This window comes from Macrosteles quadrilineatus, unplaced genomic scaffold, assembly GCF_028750875.1.
Source record: "Macrosteles quadrilineatus isolate MER2022 unplaced genomic scaffold, UCM_ALF_1.0 Scaffold_2__2_contigs__length_208266976, whole genome shotgun sequence".
NCBI classification, from domain to species: domain Eukaryota; kingdom Metazoa; phylum Arthropoda; class Insecta; order Hemiptera; family Cicadellidae; genus Macrosteles; species Macrosteles quadrilineatus.
The window spans coordinates 58,378,797-58,401,586 of NW_026542595.1; the positions used below are offsets into that span (position 1 = coordinate 58,378,797).

Sequence of the window (22,790 nt, forward strand, 5' to 3'; positions counted from 1 at the left end):
GTCACAGTCAAGGTAGTGGATAGATCCATGCCTGTGTTTGACAAGCAGTTCTACTCAGTCTCTACTCCAGAGGATATTGCGCTCCATTCTCCCCCTACTTGTCACATTGCATGGCGGTACTCTAACCACTACATATTACAGGTCAGAGTCCATGCTCCACTGAGGTATCTGTCACAGTGAAGGTAGTGGATAGATCCATGCCTGTGTTTGACAAGCAGTTCTACTCAGTCTCTACTCCAGAGGATATTGCGCTCCATTCTCCCCCTACTTGTCACATTGCATGGCGGTACTCTAACCACTACATATTACAGGTCAGAGCCCATGCTCCACTGAGGTATCTGTCACAGTCAAGGTAGTGGATTGATCCATGCCTGTGTTTGACAAGCAGTTCTACTCAGTCTCTACTCCAGAGGATATTGCGCTCCATTCTCCCCTACTTGTCACATTGCATGGCAGTACTCTAACCACTACATATTACAGGTCAGAGCCCATGCTCCACTGAGGTATCTGTCACAGTGAAGGTAGTGGATAGATCCATGCCTGTGTTTGACAAGCAGTTCTACTCAGTCTCTACTCCAGAGGATATTGCGCTCCATTCTCCCCCTACTTGTCACATTGCATGGCGGTACTCTAACCACTACATATTACAGGTCAGAGCCCATGCTCCACTGAGGTATCTGTCAGAGTGAAGGTAGTGGATAGATCCATGCCTGTGTTTGACAAGCAGTTCTACTCAGTCTCTACTCCAGAGGATATTGCGCTCCATTCTCCCCCTACTTGTCACATTGCATGGCGGTACTCTAACCACTACATATTACAGGTCAGAGCCCATGCTCCACTGAGGTATCTGTCACAGTGAAGGTAGTGGATAGATCCATGCCTGTGTTTGACAAGCAGTTCTACTCAGTCTCTACTCCAGAGGATATTGCGCTCCATTCTCCCCCTACTTGTCACATTGCATGGCAGTACTCTAACCACTACATATTACAGATCAGAGCCCATGCTCCACTGAGGTATCTGTCACAGTGAAAGTAGTGGATAGATCCATGCCTGTGTTTGACAAGCAGTTCTACTCAGTTTCTACTCCAGAGGATATTGCGCTCCATTCTCCCCTACTTGTCACATTGCATGGCAGTACTCTAACCACTACATATTACAGGTCAGAGCCCATGCTCCACTGAGGTATCTGTCACAGTGAAAGTAGTGGATAGATCCATGCCCGTGTTTGACAAGCAGTTCTACTCAGTTTCTACTCCAGAGGATATTGCGCTTCATTCACCCCTCCCCGTCACTATCAAGGCAGAGTCACCTCTCGGCCGCAAACTTATCTACAGCATCGTATCCGGAGACCCCTACGAGGAATTTGCTCTTGATTTCAGCACAGGTTTGTGGAATTTGTAAAAACTTTGATTTCTTTTTGTATTTAAAATATTTTTTCTAAGCAGTATTGACTCTACCTCAGTCTTATCTATGCTTTGATTACTTTTATTCCTGGTAGTTTTTTATTCTTCATCTCTAGATCAAATATTGAGCACAATGTTATTTTATAATTCTGTAAGTATCAAATATGTAGATTTTTACCCTGCTTTAAATCATAATGGGTTTCACATAGTATTTACTATACTAGTATTTATTTTTTTTATTATTTAGTTTTTAGCTTAGCAGCTAACAGTTTTGTTCAATGCTTTCCATTCTGTAGATGATTTTTCATCCTTTTATACAAATGCTGTTATGTACTCCACATACACTATAAGTATTAGTAATGTTAATGTTGCATAATCAGTTATTACTTTAGAAAATGTTATAAAATGTTAACATGATTCCTAATTTAATTTACAACAATCTTACACCAGTTTACGTCATTTTCCACACTTATTTCTTGTTACTTTTGACCTTTTTGATGGAATTGATTGAAAACCTGACCAATTAACCATTTAAATATAGTTCTCAACATTTCATTAGATTGTAAAATTGCTGCTTTCTCAATACAAAAAAAAAAAAAAATTGGAGTTTGGCCAGCAGTGTCATTGTTTTTCACGTTCATACATGACTCACTTATAATACCTATTAGTTTATTTTATCCAAGTAGTTATAACTTTGACATTATTAAGCATTTGAGTTGTGTTTTGTTAGTAAGTTCTGTTGTTGGTTCACAGCGCCTGATACTAACAGTGGTCCCTGTAAGTACCTCGCCGCACGGTACTGCTTGCTTTGTGTGCTTGTGTGTGCTTGTTAGACGGTTTAGAATTGCACCTTGCACTTTTTAGTTTACGAGGTGTACTAATTAAATATGAGCGTCTATAATAAGTATGTGTACTACGTTTTTGTGTTTGGGTGAATTAAAAAAAAATTTATATAAATATATTTACTAAAATATCTTTTATATTGTTGGGATTAGGGATTAGGTTACCTCTTAAAATGAGTAATTTGGAATTTACTAATTTATTTCAACTCATCCCATATAATTATGATTTATCTCGTGTAAGGATTAATATAATTTGTGAATATTCTCATTATAAAAAAAAATATTTTTGCGCGGAATTTATTTTATTTTGTAAGTTTTTTTGTGTGTTATCTACGCCAATGGCATTTTTAACGTTTTGAAAGGGAACGGTGCTGTAGTGCCATTTCTATATTCAGATATGCTTCTTTTTGCTTGAGTTTTAGATCAGTGGGAAAGGTCGATAGAAATATCTTGTACAAAAATGGGCTTTTGTAGCAACCATTAGATCCACAAAATAGACCACACTAGCAAGGACAAAGTTAAAGTCAATGGTTATGGGTACTTCAACTGGAAATATTTATTGGGAAAGATTATCAAATTATTTTGAATCAATGTAGTCAAATAAAAGCATAACATAGATAATCAAATTGGATATTCCTTCCCATAGATACTAGAGTTCAAACTGTTAGTGATAGTAGTATCAAGGCAATGAAATCATATTACAGTACACCTTATAAAACACATATAGGTATATTAAAATTAAAATTATACATTACCATGTTTTGGTTAGGTACCTACTTAAACTACTTTAAATCTCACAACAACTGTACAGATTTAATTTTTAAATATTTTTAATTATTTAAAGAAAATTTTATCTAATTCATCTATTTAGTTTTTTTCTATTTATCTTTGTAAAATTCTGTTGCATTTTTAATCAACTCTAGGTAGGTCATTAGGAAATTAAATTTTTTACTGTAAAAATTTACATCTCAGGTAGCATGATGGTTTTAAGTGTTTGCTTGGATATTCGGTCATTCATTCAACATAGACGAATTTCACTAAATGTTTGTAACACACTCTTAAATGCAGCATTTTCCCTATCTACAATTTAAAATTGTGTCAAAAAGCGACATTGCATGGGTTATGTTGTGAAAACTGTTCCTATTTTTATTTTTACTAAGTCATTTTTGTATTTATTTTGTAACATTATTGTTTATAGTTGAGTATATTTCATCACTCAATCGAAGTTAACAACAGCTAATTTTTACTCCCTAAGGAGGGAGAAAAAGAGCTACTGTACTTTGGACCCGCAACGCATGAATTAAAATAGCTATTTTTAGTATTTTTGCTGCAGTATGACAAAAAATATATTCTGCACTAGACCTACTTCAGTGTTTGTTAATTTAATTTAATTTTTTTTATGATCATAATTGATGTTCTAATTATTGTTAAGTTGTTCTGTTAACGTATAAAGATGTGTGAACTAATATTTTAACTTTATAATATATAATTTGATATGTAATAGTGCTATGAACAGTGCTGGATTTACCACAAGCTCTCACAGCGTATACAAAAATATTTCAGTACAAAAATTAAATTAAAATTTTTTTCATCATTAATTTCTTGCGATTGTTGGTAACCATAATGGTATCCTATGATTGCGGCCCACAGGAATTGTTCACAATTTCGCCATGGTCACTGGTGTCAATGATTTTAGGTGTCTATGATCGTAGGTGTTTAAGATGATGTCCCCGTGATCGCGGCCCGATGATATTGCCTTGGTGGCAGATGATGATAATGATATTACCTTTATTTAGGAGAGATTTTCATGATTCTCCGCGATCACGGGTGATGACGATGATGTCATCGTGGTTGTGGCCTAAGGGGGATGTTCGTGATTTCGCCACGGTCGCAGTTGACGACCTCCCGCGTTCCCTTGATTCAGCGGAGATATTTACAATTTCTCCGTAATTACTGCTGACTAGGATGATGTCATGGGATCTTGTCTTGCCGTCTATATATTCACAATTTCACCGTAGTCAATATTGATGTCTCTCAATCGTGAGAGATGTAAACGGTTTCACCACTATTAGGGAAATTGAAACCTTAGTAATGGGGGCCCGCTTGGTGTGATTTGGCCTAGGGCCGCAAGTATTTTAAATCCGGCTATGAATATCATTTCTTGGAGGTAGTTTGTCCAAAGTAAAATTCATAAGGTAAAATTCAACCTTTTTTATATTTAATAAATTATGGTACAGTAGGTAAATAATCCATTTTTCCTTTTTAAACTCATATCTGCGAACAATTTCTATGTGGTTGTACAAATACATTCATTCAACAAAAACTATTTTTTTATGATGTGTTTTTTATTTACAGTATTTGTCAAAGTTTTATTAGATGATGTACAAAATGTTTGAAAATAATCTTGTTCATGTTCTACCTTTTTAAATAATTCAGACTAAATCTTAAATGTAACGGTGAAACATCTGATAAGATTTTCTAGATTTTTAGAGGATTTCATATAGATGTTTTCAAGCATATTGGTACTTTTTTGAGTTTTAGTAATTTTTGGAATTTTTGGTCTTCTGGTGGAAAGAGTGTTGTTGAATTGACATAGATAGTAGCAGAAGTTACAAATACAGTATGTAGCAGCAATTCATTTTCAAGGCAAACTAAAATTTAACTGTAAAGCTGTATCTCTGGCAGTTTAACACGCTCATTCCTTGAAGACTAAGATTTTATAGTATATTTTTGATAACATCGATCTAATAATTGCAAGTCTACTGAAGTATTGATATGAATCACGTCTCCATCCAGGTGTTCTATATGTTGCTGATGAGTTGGACTACGAGAGCACGACTCAGTACGCTCTGACTCTGCGTGCTACAGATTCCGTCACAGCTGTGTTTGCTGAAGTGTTAGTTAGTGTACTGGTCACTGATGTCAACGACTGCCCTCCTGAGTTCCCGACTGACTCTTACAATGTCTCTGTCTCCGAGGCTGCTCCCTTCGGCTCACTTGTACTCACTGTCTCCGCCACTGACAATGATACAGGTATTGGAGAGGATAGAGTTTGTAAATACAATTATGTTCACTTACCGGTATTGAATATTAAATTCAGTCTGGTTATGGAAAATTAAGTTTTCCATTTGTAATTTAGTTTTAAAAATACTTTGTAGCTGATCTTTGTAAAGTAATACAGGTAAGTTCTCTGTGTAGTCAGTCTGGTTTGTGCTATTTTGCGTACACGATTCACAAAAATGCTTTTTTGTAAGTACACCCCTGTTTAGTCGACAAAAAAACCTCATCACTTTAACTTTATAGTTTTTGTACAGTATCAAAATAACAAAAGTAAAAAGCTTAATTTCTCTGAAGGAGTTGTAAAACCAATATTTCACTGACAGCAGCAGACTATGTGTAATCATCAGCTATATTGCATGACACTAACTTATGGCAAGGATTACCAGTATACACTTTTTCATCAAGTAATTAGTTTTATTCATCTTATTGAGTGAACATTTCAAAAAATATTTTTCATTTTTATTACTGTAGACTTCTACCAATCCAATTAAGATGGGGCCGTAACAGAAAGTGTATTTTATGGCTACCTGTCAGTTTCTCAGTTCATGCATGTTCAGGTGTTAATGGAGTTGTCCGCTACTCTCTGGACCCGAGCTCTGGCAATGCGTCAGATTATTTCCACATAGACCCGGACGAGGGTTCTGTGTACCTCAAGAGATCACTGGACCATGAGCTGCGTAGCCTCCATCACCTGGTCATCGTAGCAAGAGACTCGGGCACCCCTAGCCTCTCTACCTCTGTCCATGTGTGGATCACAGGTAGGCCTACACAGCAGCAACAGTTATATATATCAAGCTAGTTACACAAACTTAAAACCCTAGGACTGCCTTGCGCAAACGGCGTTCTGATGTGTGCGCTCGGTGCCCAATCGCTGTTTAACGGCGTTTCAGACATTTTTTTTTAAACGCTTACTCCGTGCCTATCAGTATTGAGATTCAGGTGACACATTAGTTGTAACTGGAAAAACAAGTTGTTTGCGTTCTGCTTGCCCGAATCTAAGTAAGGTTTACAGTGTGGCTACATTATTATCTGTGCTAATTTTCATCAGAGGTTTTAGTGTAAAAGAAGTGTATTGCAACTGTGACGACAGTTCATTTGCTTTTTTTATATAGATTTGGGAATATTATTTGAATCAACCATGTTTAAATTTAAATGTTTGTAAACACTCTTTACATCACTGGTACTTTTTCAAGTTTTACCATTACAGTTTACACACACCATCTGGTAACCGCCAGTTTTTATCACAGCTGAGAGTATTTGAAACAGTAAGCGCGATGGTATGATAAAAAACCTTGAAGTAAGAAGAATTACATTATTTTTTTGTCTTATAGTTCAAAATATCAATAGGATCAATGCTTGGAGTGCTATTCCTACTCTTGATTTTTTAAAGTACATGTTTTGTACATTTTCACTGATATGTTTGTTTGGCCAGTTATTGACATGAACGACAACGCGCCAAAGTTTGAGCAGCCATCGTACACATGTTGGCTGTCTGAAGAGGCCACTAGAGGTCAACTGGTGACCCTGGTCACAGCCAGTGACCCCGACACAGGTCCTCTCACATACAGTATTGCAGCCGGCAACCAACACCACACCTTCCACATCGATCCTGACAACGGTACATTTAACTTAGAGGTTATTGCAAAGGAGACAAAACAAAATGACTTGCTTGCCTGTTAACTACATTAAAAAATCTGCTGTTTTCCCTCTATAAGTGATAGTTCTTCTAAACAAGTTCATCGACCTGTATATGAATGCGGTGGTAATATTTCATTTAATATTTTTCTAGTACTACGTACTTGTAGACAAATCTATTAAAAACTGTTAAAAAATGTTTAGATGTAGAAAAATAAAATTGTAGTGAATAGCTGGATCACTGAGTGATTGGCTAAAGATCAGAAGGTCGTGGGTTTAAGCCTAAGAAAATTCAGTATCTTTTTGATGCCGGGAAACTAGACCCAGCTGTCCTTGATCATTGAACTTGTATAAATGATCCTTGCTGAAGAACAGCTGATCTTAGTCAGTAACGAGCTACACTGATTATCCCACATGCATTCTACACTTGTGCATTCATATTCAGCTTTAGTACCAGGAGGACCGAGTGTTGCTCGGCTTTCCAACCCAATAAAATCAACAGTGCCTTCGGTTTAATATTACGCGCTAACTGCAGTTGTAAGGATACCATCTCACCGTCCTCCAGTCATAAATAATTAAAAACCTTTTTTGTTTTAAGGATTGTTTATTATCAGCTGTTGTATTTATTTATTTTCCTTAGTTGATGTTTACCATTTTTGTTATTTCGTTGCCAAAGTAAAAGTAGTAACCCATAAAGACTGTTAAAAAACGTTGACTTTCAATTTCATTTTTTTACGTAATTTGATTTTTGTTGGCAGTTTTAACTGCATGAAACACGTTTTGGGACAGAAATTAAATTATTTACGACATTTGAAGGAAATCGTCAAAACCGTTTTTGAGATTTTTGTGCAAGCGTACATACATACAATGAAACATAGTTCATAAAAGAGTATAGGAAAATAGGCACCTCAGTATGAACAAGGCCCCACTAGAAAAACAGGCCATGCTGCTGGATCCATGACGTCACACTAGTGGATAGATTCATTGATAAATTAATTTCCGTTGTCATTCCCATATGTTTTAGGTAAATAAGCAAGCTGGCTCTTTGTAAGATTTTAATGGTAAGAGTTTAGTACAACTATCCACCACTGTGACGTAGTGTTGCGCTGCCCGTCCTGCCGCATGGCCTTTTTTTCTAGTGGGACCTTGGTATGAGTCACTGTCTCAAAGAATTGAATTGGATGAATGATTCTGACTAAAGAAACACTCACTATTCAAATTAACTTTAAGTTACGTACACAGCAAGTGTCGCTATCTTTAAAGATTAAGTCATGTGTTAAAAATCAATGTGTAGCTGCAAAACATTTTATTGCTTGATGACTCTGTCTCAAAGTGATCGCTTTGAAAGATAATTTGTTTTGAATTATATCTTCCATAACTGTACTAGTGAAAATAGCAAGGCTACATTTACAAAAATGTATTTTACATTCAAACATAAATTAGTACCGTAGTTTAGTTGCAACATCGAGGTCATGGTGTGTGGATGTATATCATTGGCATTTAAAATGGTTTTTTGTTAGAAAACAGTTCAAACCTGGTCTGGTTACTGTCTAATGCCAACATTTTAATTGCATCGAAGTCCGACTGCTTAAAATTAAAACAGCAACTTTCAAATTTTAAGGCAAGCACTAAAACCACTTGGCTATTCAAACAACCACCCAATGCATCTTGGCTTATGTTGGAGTATTTGTTTGCAGGTATTCTGACAGTTGTGAACCTGCACAAGTTGACGGAGCTGCAGACTCACACGTTGAACATATCAGTCTCCGACGGAGTGTACACAAGCTTCTGTCGTGTGAGGGTGGAGATGGTGTCGGCCAACCGTCATAGTCCTGTCATGGGCCGCCCACAGTACGACGCACGAGTCACAGAGAACCAGCCAATCGGACGACCAGTAGCCACAGTCACCGCCACGGACATGGACAGCGGCACCTACGGCATGCTCACCTACTCCATACCTTCCCAGCTACTGCTGCAGACCTTTAGCATCAACAACATCACAGGTAACCAAAACATTACTTTTTTAAATTAGTATAAATTCCTTATATTTTTGATTTTATACTATGCAAACTCATTACAGTGTGTAATTTTAGGTTGAAAATTTAATTTAATTTTCAATATATGATATATATAAACATTTTTATTATGAAAATAATGGACATTTGATCAGTGAAGTAATGAACAAGTAACAAACTTCCCTCAAACACGATGGTTTTGTTTACAGAAAGTCTTTGATGTGTCAGTCAGTATGACTACTTTTTTTACCTAAAAGACCAAAGTCTTTACAGTATCTTCTTTACAGTTAATTGTTTCAACAATTTGTGCAAATAAACAAGATTATTTATAAATTAGTGAATTTAAATTGACACCTTTTTTATACGTTTCTATTTGGTCAAAAGTTTTTTGGTACTAGATTTTACATTTTATATAAATTTTACCAAAAGTTTGTAATTTTTGTTCCTTACCTTTTGAAGGAGAAATCTGGACTAAGAGATCGTTGGATAGAGAACAACAGTCTCTGTATGAGATTCCTGTGATGGTGGTGGATGGGGGAGGCAAGTCTGGCCTGACGACTGTCCGACTGTCAGTAGTTGACACCAACGACAACCCACCTCAGTTCCTACAGGCCGAGTACAAAGCTTGCATCCATGCTAACCTGACAGTTCACTCCGCTTTCCTCAAGGTAAAGTTTTCTATATTTCTGTTTTATGTATGATTCTATGAAATGAAATGAAATGAAATGAAATGAAATGAAATGAAATGTTTATTCGTCACATAAGTTTACAAGATTGTGATTTTCACATATAAACATATGACATGTCAATACCACTTTACAATCTAATAATACCTTATGCTAAATTCTTTGTTTTTATCAATCCATAAAATTTAAAGCTAAGTTTTTATAAAATCATCTAGGGAATAAGGACACAAGAGAATGAGATAAGATTTTAGTTTTCTTTTAAAGGATGACATATTTTCTTCAGTTTTAATTTGATCTGGGAGGTTATTGTAAATTTTCCTACCCATGTACCATGGCGATCCTTCATACAGAGCTGTTCTATGCACAGGATATTGAAGATCATTCCTGTGTCGGGTGTTATATTGATGAGTGTAATTTTTCAACATAAATTCCTTATAATTTCTTTTTACAAAGATGCACAGTTGAAAAATATAAACTGCATAAATTGTCAAGAGTTTCATCTGAATAAAAAGGGGGCGGCAAGAGGAACGTGGTCTGGTATCAGCTAAAATTCTAACGGCAATTTTTTGTAAGATAAAAATATTCTTGGTAATGGGGGAGCTGCCCCATGAGATAATACCATAGGAAGACCTAGACATAAAATAAGAATGATACACAGCAAGAGCTGCATGCAAACCCGAAGACTTATAAACCACCCTTAGACCAAACAGTGCTTTTGCTAGAGACAAGATAATTTGTATTTGATGATCAGACCATTTTAGATTTTCATTTATGTTTACACCCAGGAATTTAGTATTTGCAGAAGATTTTATGGAATCACCTGATTTTAGTTTGATTGTTATCTCACCTGCCTTCAGTTGTGGATTATGGAAATGAAGAAGATGAGTTTTGGAACAGTTTAGATGTAGTCCGTTTTGTGCAAACCAAGTTATCATGGAATCTAAATCTTGGGATGCAATGTTAGTTGCAGAAAAAAATTATGTACAGCAGAGTCTTGACTATCCAATCTTTGATTACTTTCACTTTGTAATGTATGTGACAAGACGACCCCTTACCTTATGCTGCACTACTGTATGGAAGATACATGAATAAATGAATAGCTTTATTTCCTGTAAATTATTGTTACATGATTGACGTTTTGAGACCAAAGTGTATTTTATCATACTTTCAAAATGGACTGATGGTTATATTAAACCAACTCCTGTCTTTAGTCTTTATGTCCTTACGTCATTTATAATACACTGCATATGTCGGTAATGCAGAATACAAACTAGCCCTCATGTCTTGGTGCAAATAAAAACCTGTGGTTGAACCAAAAGTTATTTCACATTGTACTTTTTCTGTAGTAGCCTAGTGCTTTTACATTGATGTTAATTTTTGTGTGGTTTGATTTTGATTTGAATCATTGATTGTGTCTTCAAAGGAAGAAAAGTGCATCAACTCAACTTTTTATTTTTTATTTTCATTGTTTAAATACTGTACAGTTTTTAGTAACATTAGTACAATGGTTTTATTTTTTTCCTGTGTTAGCCTACTTTTTCGCTCATCCGATCTTGTTAGAGTCAATTTAGATTGATAAATTGAGAATATTGTAAAGAAAATACATATTTAAACTCATTCACAATCATTACTGATGTAACCTGCACAGGGAGGTTTGCCCCAGAAGTGACCAAGATTGTATAATGTTAATGTAACCTCTGTTGTTGATGAGTGTCAATCATGTTAAAGGTGCGAGCTGTTGATGCGGACGAAGGCCCTTCTGCCACAATACAATTCTCAGTGTATGAGACTCAGTCTAGTGGAGTTAAGCAGTTGTTCTCCATCCACCCTCAAAGTGGTGCACTCTTCCTGCTCAAGTCAGCTGTGCCTTATGGTAATACAAACAAAATAAAAAAAGTTTAATGAGTATTGGTACTATTGTTGTTTTAACAAGTTTCTTTACATTTTCATATATTTTCAATTATATTAATTTGCTCACAAAAAATGTGAGTGAGCTTACTCGATAGTGCAAAACTAACATTGATTACCAGTGGTTATTTGTCATTTTTACATCATTATTTAATGACTAAAATACATGTCATATCACAGTAAAAAATAAAGTTAATAAAACAATATTTATGGTTGTCCTTTTAAGGCTAGTTTGAGAATAATAAATATATATAAACTATAAAATATTTTTATAGATTTTATGAATAAAACCCCTTAGGCCTATTTACTGTTCTATTTGGTTTGCTCATCTAATCACTGTCTCCTTGTAGTTGAAGAGACAGCTTTAAAATTATAAGGAATGACAAGAGCTAAACACTTGTCATAGCGTAACCAATCACAGTATTTCAATAATCATCAGTTTTAACTGATTGTGTTAGTCTTGCAGCTTAAATCTAGGATACCGACAACAAGGAGCGTAAAAAGCTAAAAATAGTATAGAATTCAATACATTCAGAAAGAGGAAAATGGATGTTTACTGTCTGTTCCTTTTTACTTTAGAAAACCAGGTGTTCCAATTCTTTGTGCGTGCCACGGATACTGGAGTTCCTCCACTACACACAGATGTCCCTGTCCAAGTCTACATCATGTCTGCCGGAGACGTTCCTCCGCTCTTCCAGAGGAGCGACCACAAGTTCTTCTTGCCAGAGAATGCTCCTTCAGGTTTGTTGTTGTTGTATTGAAATATATTTTCTTTAAAATATCGGCTTGGCCTTTTTTTAGATTTGTATATATTAATTAATAAATAGTTATAAGGCTACTTTGGTTCACATTAATTTAAAACAGGGTATTTTGCAGAACAATTTGTCCCTTGTTCTGTATCCTTAAAAATACAAAACAAACTACATCATTGTGTGAGGAGCCTTTTTTAAGTAAGGGCCATTTCTGCATATAGCTCTGTAGTTCGCAAGTACACTGCAAAGAGGTGTCTTGCCGCTTAATGGCATCATTGGTGATCTGAATGGCGCCATTTTCAGCTCTATCCCACGTGTACGCTTTGCTTTGTATTTAGAAATTGTTTTAAGATATTCTCCTGCGCATGCGAAACAAGGTCAGTAAAAAATTAAAATAAAAATATTAACAGGTGAAGAGTTATGATTTGGTTGATACTATTTCTTGTTCCGTTGCAGGAAGCGTGATAACCCAGCTGCAGCTGGTTGCTGACATGCCCGTGCAATACAAGTTGATCAGTGGCGGACCCTCGTTCCTCGTAGACTCCGGGGGCAAAGTAATGCTGATGGGTACTCTAGACAGAGAGGTCACTAAATCTCACTCCCTGGCTGTCCTGGCGCTCACTGAGTCCAGCCCTCCACTCACTGCCCTTACTGAGATAGTTCTCCAAGTTCTGGACACTAATGACAACGCTCCTGTCTTTGACAGTGACACTTACCACATTGGAATACCAGAAAATGTCCCTGAAGGAACTTCTGTTTTCAAAGGTATTTCGTGTTCACACACACTTGTACAAATTGTCCATGTGCAAAGAAACCTAGATTTTTGCTAGCTATAGTATACATGACTGTATAGTTCAGAGATGGTGTTTTTTTTTTAAGTCTCTTGGAAGTAGAAAAAAACTTAGGTACTAATTGTTCATTACTAAAAAACTCAACTTTCTGTAGATTGGTCTTTGTTGTGACAACATTTTTTTTTTATTTATTCTCGTTATTTCTGACATAGCTTTGGTACAATTTTTGTAATGCTATCTTAAATTTATAATTTTCTTTTGCAAGCATATTGTATATTAGGTTGCTGAAATGGAACTTAAGTGATGAAACTAACCTGATTGTGTTTGTTCTGCGCAGTGCATGCCTCAGACCGTGACGAGGGCAGTAACGGAGAGGTGCGTTACTCGATGGGTGGCTCGGGTGATGTGTTTGCTGTAGATCCATACTCCGGATGGATCACTACCCTGGTGCCTCTAGACAGAGAGACTGTATCATCGTATGTTGTCACTGTTGTGGCGACAGACAACGGCTCACCGCAGCAAACTGCCTCAGCTGAGGTCTACATCAGACTCATTGACTACAACGACAACCCTCCAGTGTTCGCTGAGGAATCATACAGTGCCTCAGGTAAATATTCATTTGAAATACCTCCTTTAACTTTTTTGGAACCGTAACCTTTGATTTTTTTTCAAGAATCTACAATGATCATCCTACCTAAAGCTTGGGAATCTTGTAATCCAAAAATTTAAAAAGAAACCTTTTATTTGATGACGTAATTTGAAAAATATAGATAGGTAGACGAACACAATTATTAAAAGCTGTTTGTAACTAATTTAATCAGAAAGAAACCTAATTTTTTTAAATAAGAATTTTCAAGTTTATTCTCATTCGTCCTGGAATATCTTAAGATTTGTAAGATTTCAGTGATATTTATACCATCGAAGATTATGCTCAAACATTGTCCCATTGGGTAAATAGCTTTAACCTTCCAAGTGTCTCTAGTTTTGGTCTTAATGTTCGCCCATTTATTGCGCAATCGCAGGGTTTTATTAAAATGTATCTTAGAAACTTAAAAATAATGTAAAGTATGCTGTTTATATATCATTTTGTGTGGAAAATTATGGGCTTCAATGTAACATATAAAACATTACAAAAAAATGTTCAACAATTTTTGTGGGGTTAACATTTCTCAAAAATTATAAAATAAATGAAAAAAATTTATGTTTGCGCTCAATAAATTGTTATAATTTATAGGTCTACAAATATTTTAAAATAGCCACTTTGTTCAGAATTTTATGAGGATTCCAAAAAAATAATAATATAAGGAAGTAGATTTGCAAATAAATAAGTTATGGGCAAAAAACAGATTTCGGTACATAGTGTTTAGCTAAGAATGCATAGCCTAACCATAGCTAGGAATCTGGCTGATAATTTACATCAATATCACTACCTACTTCTTCAGGATCATCAACCAGCCCTTCAATATCACTTAAATCTTCTTATAATGCACCACGTATATCACTACTTTTGATTTTTAACACTAAAACAATGATAAACGTAATAAAACACATCAGTCATCGGTGCGAGGTTAACCAAGCTGTTTACAATTATGTACGTCAGCTGTCTGCTACAATTATGATCGGCTCGAGAAAAAAAAGCGCTTAGAGACAGACCTCGGGAGAAAGCTTAGAATCTGCCAAATAAAACGATACCTAACTCGATCCAGTTCAATCCGATTTTGTCAGTCATAGAGCCTTCGCCGTAAACAGTGTTTGTGAGTCGAAAAATCGACACAATACACTACACAAAGTGTGTTATGTGTCGATTTTATGACACATAACACTCGGAGGGTTAAATCATACTAGTTGTTCTGCCTGTGCCTAGCCACGGGAAGAGAACACAGAAAATGGTGATTATTCACCGCCTTGTTCAATGCAAACTCCTGGTTGATTGAGCGCTTGTTCTTATTTGTAAATTAATTTTATAATTGTCCATGTCACAAAGCAAAATACTCTACAGTCTACATATGCGTTTTTTCCCAGTTGGAGGACATAAGGCTCCGTCCAAACTCTATAGTTCTTGTGTTACTTAATTATATACACATCATCTGTCTGCAACGTCATTTGCTGGGTTTTTAAATTAAATAATACTGAACTAATAGGTACATAATTGAAACATAATTCAAAGGTTTGAACAGCATCCCACATTATAAGAAAAACGTACTGTAACTTCTCCTGATGCAATATAGAAATCTATGGTAGAATCAAAAGGTTAACTCAAGGAAAAGTAAACCAACAAACTAAAACAAATCACACAACTGATGTATATGTTAAGTATTTTAAATTTCAATATTCTGGAGTGATATATTAAACAACAGATGTTTAGTTGAGGTTTGTGTCCATGGGAGAGGGTTTATCAAAAAACTGATATTTTTTGGGGATGTTTCACATCAAGACCTTTCATTCAAGAATTCAGTTGATGCAGGTGTGCAGTTTACCGTTTTATTCTCAAAAGTCTGTGATTCTTGCTAGCTTTATATATAAATTTTCCCAAAAATCAGTAATCCGTGCAATGAACTTTTCCCTCATTAAGACCCTATACTATTTCATCCACTATTACATACACTATTAGTATTACAGTAATGATAACATCATGATATATGTATAACAACATTATTTTTTCAAAAGATCAGAACAACACAGTTAATAAAAACCAAACTAGTAAAATGTAATAACAATTAATAAACAGTTAGGTACTGTTAGTTTTTTTCCTACGTGTGACATCACTTCTTGTTGCTGACCAATTCTAATGAATGTGGAATGTGTTGCAGTGAAGGAAGATGCATTGGCAGGAACAGTGGTGGCTCAGCTGTCAGTCAGTGACTTGGACACAGAGTTGAGCTCCAATGTGGAGTACTACATCACAGAGGGTGACTCCAAAGCTCAGTTTGGAGTACGAGCCACAGGCCAGGTGTATGTGACTCGACCATTGGACCGTGAAACCCAGGAGAAGTATAGCCTCACTGTACAAGCCACCGACACCAAGTTTGTGTCTACTACTCGGGTGTTCATCACTGTGCTTGATGCAAATGGTGAGTAGTGTTAAGTAGAGTATTGAATACAACTACTCAAGGATACAGCCATGTTAACTTTTGTTAGATAATTATTTTTCTTCATTAGTCAAATTGAAATCATCATTGGTTCTTATATGCTGTATACTTTTGTGCCACTAAATTCAAAATGTGTGATGGATTTTTCATCTAATACCGTACCAACAATGAACTTCATGTAGAAGCAATATAAGACAATTGATAAGGTGGGGTAGTTATTTTAGACTCATTGCAGCTTTCCTTGTGCCAGTATCATGTTTTGGTTTAAGATTAATAATGTGCAATAATTCAAAAGCTGAACTGATTACATACAAGTATTTATGAAACAGTTTTGGGTATACAAAATTGGTTCATACTGTTTTTCAATACAAATATTTGTTTAATTGTTTTATACAACTTTAAATACATAGACAACTTATAGTTGCTGGCACCGTTCAAGTTAGGTGGCTAAATTAACTGCACACTAAAATAACAGGCATAAGAAACCCCTTCACTTAGTAGGTACTCTTATACTTTAAGGTACTCTTACTACTTAAAGGTTGAGTACTCGGCACTCGCCTAATATTAAGTGCAGGAAACTGCCTCATTTGAATTATGTCAACATTTGTCTTCAGAATCGTAATTTAACAGACCATAAACCAAATTAATTAAATAACCCCTTGATATTAATAAACATAATAATAGTAAACATAACACGTGTTATGCATAACTTTAGTTCAGCTGTCTTTTGGTAATGTTGGTTGTTGGTTCAATAACTGATTGTGTTGTTTAGATGAACAGCCGCATTGTCAACGAGCTCGCTACAGAGAGAGACTTTCAGAAGGAGCCGAGCCTGGCAGCTTCGTCCTCACTGTCTTGGCTACTGACGGAGATTTGGACCCTAGACTCAAGTATTACCTGACTGGTGACGGAGCCGAACATTTTAACCTTGACAGGGATAGCGGTAAGTTACAACTTGTTCAAGTTGAGATGGGATTAAGGAAATTTAACTGTGTCTTTTCTGCTAGGTTTAAATTTGAAAAGTAAAGTAATTTATTCTTAAATAACCCAATTAATAAATAATGAGAACTTTGATAAGAAAGTACTATACTTAAAATTATTGTTTAATTAGCCGGATTCAAATCCTGCCCATCACCAATGGATTGTATCTATTGATAATGCCGCACCTTGCGGCCTAGCCTGAAGTAATGTGTAAACAGTTCTGGACTAGATCCTACGTCCAAGAATGTAAAGTAGGACATAAAAATAATTACTGTCCATAATTCTGGTTCACCTCGCAGGAAAGTGTCAAATTTATTTTAATTAATTTTGTCATTTAGAGAGAGTTCGTTTTGGAGGGATGTTTTTGTGTAAAATATTGTACCAAAAAAAAAAAAATTGTTGTTGGAAAACTACTCCTTGTCTTCACAGAACCAAAAAAACCACCATTACTTGCACTTTTAAAAGTTAATTCAAATGAGTTTCACCCCTAAGAACTAAGCGTTTGTTGTGGAAACAAAAATCGAGTTGATTTAATAAAGTGAGTGCTGAAAGAGTTTATTTGCCTGCAGGTGAGCTTCGGACCAGCAGACTCCTGGACAGGGAGACTCTGCCTCGCTACTCTCTGGCAGCTCATGTCCAGGACAGAGAGAGACCTGACTGGGAGTGTGTGTCTCACATTGACATTATACTGTCCGACGTCAACGACAACCCTCCGAGCTTCTCCACGGCCAATCACACGGCCGCGTTGCCCGAAGATTCTCCTGTCGGAACTCTCATCACCAAGATGCATGCTACTGACCCTGACAGGGGTAAAGTCATGAATATTTTAAATTTTTTTATATTTCATTGGTTTTGCCAAAATATGGGTTAATGTTAAAGTAAAAGTTTCAATGTTCTGGATAACACTTTGACTGCACGTGGGACACCCTCTTCCCAGCCAGCCCACCCAACAACAAGAGCACAGTACAGTGGCTGGAGGAGGGTGATGTATTGTGCGTGTGGAGAAATATTTGTACCATTGTATAGGGGACAAAGTTGATGTTTTTATTGTACTACAGTAGTTAATTTGAATAATGTTGGCAGATAGTTAAATATAGCACATTTTAGATGATTGAACTTAGTGGTAAGTGAACAACTTCACCAAAGCTCATGGAATACTGGCATCCCTCATGGCAGATACTTCCTTGGTGCTTATGGGTAACTAGCCCCCATAATTTATTTATGTAACTTCAAGGTGGGTTTATGTATATTTGTTTGTTACTAAATACTATAAGTATTCTGTATTGATATTCAATATAAATTTGTGTGCCTGTTGGCAGGTATCAACCGCAAGGTGCGCTACTACCTGGAGGACTCAGCTGAAGGAATGTTTGAGATAACAGCAGAGAGTGGTCTGGTGAGGCTGCTGGAAGGTTTGGACCGTGAGACTGTCAGTTCGTACACTCTGAGAGTCAAAGCCGTAGACCAAGGCTCTCCACAGCTCTCTAGAGAGACCACACTTCGGGTCAATGTCCTTGACGTCAATGATAACCCTCCTCAGGTTAGTTGACTCAGATAGACAACTCATAGTACTATAAACTTATTTTGTAAAGTAATTAAGAAAATGGTTAAGTAAACTTTACTACAATGAATGATTGTGACTCAAAAAAACGTATTGTTTCAAAGGCTAGGTCCAGTGTATGGATTAACTGATTTCTCCAATTCTTTGCTATCAAGCATTTATTATTATTTTTTATTAACTCTGGATCCAAGTTAGTTTGAAGACGCACCATTCAAAGTGGTTTTACAAGTTTAGTTTCCATTTAATTAACTCTAAACATTTTAACACTTTCTATACTGTGCTATAACTTTTTTTCAGTTTGTGTCCCGCTCATACCAGACTACTATTCCCGAGAGTGCTTCAGTGGACACAGAGGTGGCACGAGTCATGGCCACTTCTCTAGATACAGGGATCAACGCACAAGTAGAATATTCAATCTTGGGTGGCAACGAGCATGGCAAGTTTTCAATGGATACCAAGACAGGTTAGTTGACTAGACTTTTCAATAATGATTTGATAATATTTGTAAATTATTTTAATTTTAAATTATTTTATAATATTTTATGTTTTTTTACATGTTTTAAACACCTTTCCCTCTTTGTTGTCTTCTATTACAAAGATTGAAATAAGTAGAATAAATGGGTCTTTACAATGAATTGCAAAACAGTAGAACCCCCTTATCCAATCGACAACCAACTCCACAGAATATCCCACTGCCGCTGACTGTATTTCCATGTTATATTTTGAAAATAATGTTAATTGTATCTCTGTGTTTATATCGTACAAATATTTAATTTTTTCATTGTAAATTATGAATTCCTATAATGTTCTTATGTTTATTGCCCCAATCTGAGTTCAAACTCAATCATTAGTAGACTGTATCTGAACAAAAAACATTTAAACATGATTAGATGTGCTTCACAATTATTTTAATTGGTCCTGTACTAGTGTGCACTGCATGTAATGTTTCTCTTGGACAATATGTTTCTTCAGGTTCTATAAAATGTTCTGGTTAACAAATAAAGTTTGGAGTACTTCAAGATTCTGTTCTTGGGCCAATATTGTTTTTGGTATATGTCCCAACTGTACAATGGTCCTTTGATGGGTAGTATTATGGGTTTTGCTGGCGATACAGTGTTATCGTACTCAATATTATCTATATAAGATCTTGAATCTAATGGAGAAAACTATATGAAATTGCTATTGCTTTGGTGTTTATGTAACAGTTTATTGTAAAACGTTGAGAAATCTCATTTAGTAAAATATTCCGTGTATTATAGCAGGTCACTATTATATTTCCTTGAATAGAACAGGTGGTTTAACCATAATGTAACTTTTAATTAAGATTTGCCGTTTTTAAATAATTGGTATTGAGTTTAAAAACGTGCATCTTATCATTTCAAGGAAATCAAGTAAATAAGATACAGGTTAAGAAATTATTTATTTTTCATTCTATTATTGTAAAAAACTATCTTAAAAATAAAAATATTTAGACCTTGTTATTTTATTCTGCAGGAGTGATCAGCATCGTAGAGCCTCTAGACTACGAGAGAGCCCACAACTACATGTTGACAGTGGTGGCCACAGACCTCGGTGTCCCTCCTCTCAGCTCCCAAGCCACTGTCAATATCTCAGTGACTGACAGCAACGACAACCCTCCTGTGTTTACTCAACTGTCGTACAACGCTCAGATCAACGAACACTCACAGATCGGAGATGTCGTCCTCCAGGTAAAGTGACATATTCAATTATCTTCTGATTGTTCTTATATTTTTAGTTCAGGCAAGGGTATAGTTCCTTGGTATCTGAATGTGAGGTTATTTATTGTAAGCTACCTATTTAACTATACAAAGGAGGTAAAGAAAAAGTGTGGTTTCTGACATTTGTAGCCTTATTTATGTCATATTAAAATGAGTATTTTTTGTTATCCCATTTAGCGAATTTCCCTATAGGGAAGTAGCTATTACCGTAGGTCTCATGGTCAGACTTAGGCCCGGGACCAATTTACTTTTTCATTTTGATGTCCCCAGAGGCCAAAAACAACATTCGTTAAAATTTTTATATATATATATATATATTTAGATTTATATATATATTATGTGTCCGTGAACACGATAACTTGAGTAATTTTTATCCGATTTTGATGAAATTTGGTTTGAAGGTGTAAGGCGGGATTAACTTGAATGAGTTCGCGATCCAGCTTGATCGGACCATGGGAACAGGGTTTTATGGGGGGGTTTTATGGGGTAAAAATTGGTTTTTCTCACTTTTGACCCTCAAAACACAAAATTTCCCAATTTTTCTCTAAACCTTCTTAAAGAGCTTAAAAAAACAAACAATTCAGTATATCAAAGTGTTTTTGTACGGTTATTGGTTACGGAGAAAACTAAAAAAATTGTAAATTTAAAATTTCCATGTTATTCTTATGGAGAATATTGTAAAATGTTGTAGTTTACTTGTTTATGGATATCTTTTGATCAAACTTGGCAAATATATTCATTTTCTACTAAGCAATAATTATTTTACTTAAAATACACATTTTATTAGTTTCCTTGTAGCAGCAAACCTAGGTACTCGTTAAACCTAATGTTATCTAAATACAGGGTGTTTATAAAAGAATCATCAGGCTTTAAAACATTTTATTGACGCTAATGTTAAACAAAAACGGTTATAAAACATATCAACATTAAGGAGAACTCTTAAATTTTTCATAGATACCCCTACAACTTGTCAATGTGCCGTCCATAAGCCGTGGAGCAAGTTTCCAATCAATCTATGCTGTAAATTGTCCTGTACCCTGGCTAGCATCGCTAGGTTGATTGATTCTACACGGCATTGCGAATTCGTCCACAGTGTTCTTGAAGTGTTTGAGGCATTGGCGGTATATAAACTTAGTCTTTTACATAGCCCCATGGAAAAAAACCACACGCCGAAAGATCAGGGGATCTAGGGGGGCATTTGAGAAGGGTAAAGTCATTATCGTTACATTTGCCAATCTACCTCAGTTTTTAAGAGAACTCTTGCGCGGCCACTGATTTTACTTTTTAATACACTTCCAGAGTTCTTGAACTGTCGATACCACCTTAAAATGCTTTCTTGTGTAGGAGGAATCTGTCTAAAATGCCCCCGAAACTCACGCTGGGCAGTTATTAAAGATAAACTTGAGTCATAATGAAAAACACAAAATGTTTTTTTCTGGAATTTTAATCATTTTGAAAATTATGCAAACACGTTCAAGAAAAAACCAAGACTTGTTATTGAACAGCTGATTATAAAACTTGGAAACATGCTTGTTAAGCACATGTTTCAAATATTAATGTGGGACATGGATTGGGTGAGGTACACGCTATTAAAACCTGATGATTCTTTTATAAACGCCTTGTAGATCGATTGAAAATCAATTCAGCCAAATGGAAATTCACTTAGACGGCAGGTTTGCTGCGGCGGGGGTATTTATGATACAGTAAGATGTGCTAGTGGTAAGATGTTAGTGACTGAGTGATCTTGTGCAGGTTACTGCTACAGACATTGACAGTGGTGTCAATGGCAAAGTAGGCTACACATTGGAGAGAGGCGATCGTCATCAACAGTTCTCTATGGATCCCAACACTGGCCATATAACTATCGCCCGCCCCCTCGACCGAGAAATGGTTTGTGCATATAATATCACTTTACATTCAGTTGCAAACACATGTGCTTCTTTTGCAAACATGTTTACATTTAATAATCATCATTTTACTATTTACTATTGACTTTATTTACATTACAGCAGTGTAAGCTTATCTCAGATACCCAAGTCAAGAGATTATTTTAAAAGAATCTGTAAATTGTAATTAAATTTTAACTTACATTTTAATTTTAATTCTGTCCTATGGATATACCTCTAGGATATTGCAAACTAATATCTCCCTGGGATGATTTCAGAAGAACATTCTCGAAAGAGGATGGTTATCAAAAGTTAATATCTCTTGAAGTTTATGGAACAACTCGAGGCCTAATTAATCTGCCCAGAAGTCGCCTAGGAATAATCTTAAATTATGTTGAAGAGGTTTTAGTTTCCCCAAGATATTGCAATACCCCTTTAAAGA

At 35.7% G+C, this 22,790-nt stretch overlaps 1 protein-coding gene across 1 annotated transcript in view; it reads left to right on the forward strand.

Moving 5' to 3' along the window:
* The window catches only part of LOC128986120 (fat-like cadherin-related tumor suppressor homolog), a 560,367-nt gene that overhangs the window by 526,866 nt on the left and 10,711 nt on the right, over positions 1-22,790 (forward strand). The window contains exons 21-38 of the mRNA XM_054406271.1: positions 1,160-1,384; positions 2,157-2,180; positions 5,042-5,278; positions 5,863-6,063; positions 6,738-6,923; positions 8,638-8,943; positions 9,415-9,623; positions 11,370-11,514; positions 12,129-12,290; positions 12,758-13,066; positions 13,430-13,699; positions 15,903-16,163; positions 16,954-17,124; positions 17,732-17,971; positions 18,482-18,702; positions 19,021-19,186; positions 20,218-20,432; positions 22,215-22,352. Coding sequence (XP_054262246.1) covers positions 1,160-1,384; positions 2,157-2,180; positions 5,042-5,278; positions 5,863-6,063; positions 6,738-6,923; positions 8,638-8,943; positions 9,415-9,623; positions 11,370-11,514; positions 12,129-12,290; positions 12,758-13,066; positions 13,430-13,699; positions 15,903-16,163; positions 16,954-17,124; positions 17,732-17,971; positions 18,482-18,702; positions 19,021-19,186; positions 20,218-20,432; positions 22,215-22,352 — 3,686 coding nt within the window. The remainder of the gene's footprint in view (positions 1-1,159; positions 1,385-2,156; positions 2,181-5,041; positions 5,279-5,862; positions 6,064-6,737; positions 6,924-8,637; positions 8,944-9,414; positions 9,624-11,369; positions 11,515-12,128; positions 12,291-12,757; positions 13,067-13,429; positions 13,700-15,902; positions 16,164-16,953; positions 17,125-17,731; positions 17,972-18,481; positions 18,703-19,020; positions 19,187-20,217; positions 20,433-22,214; positions 22,353-22,790) is intronic.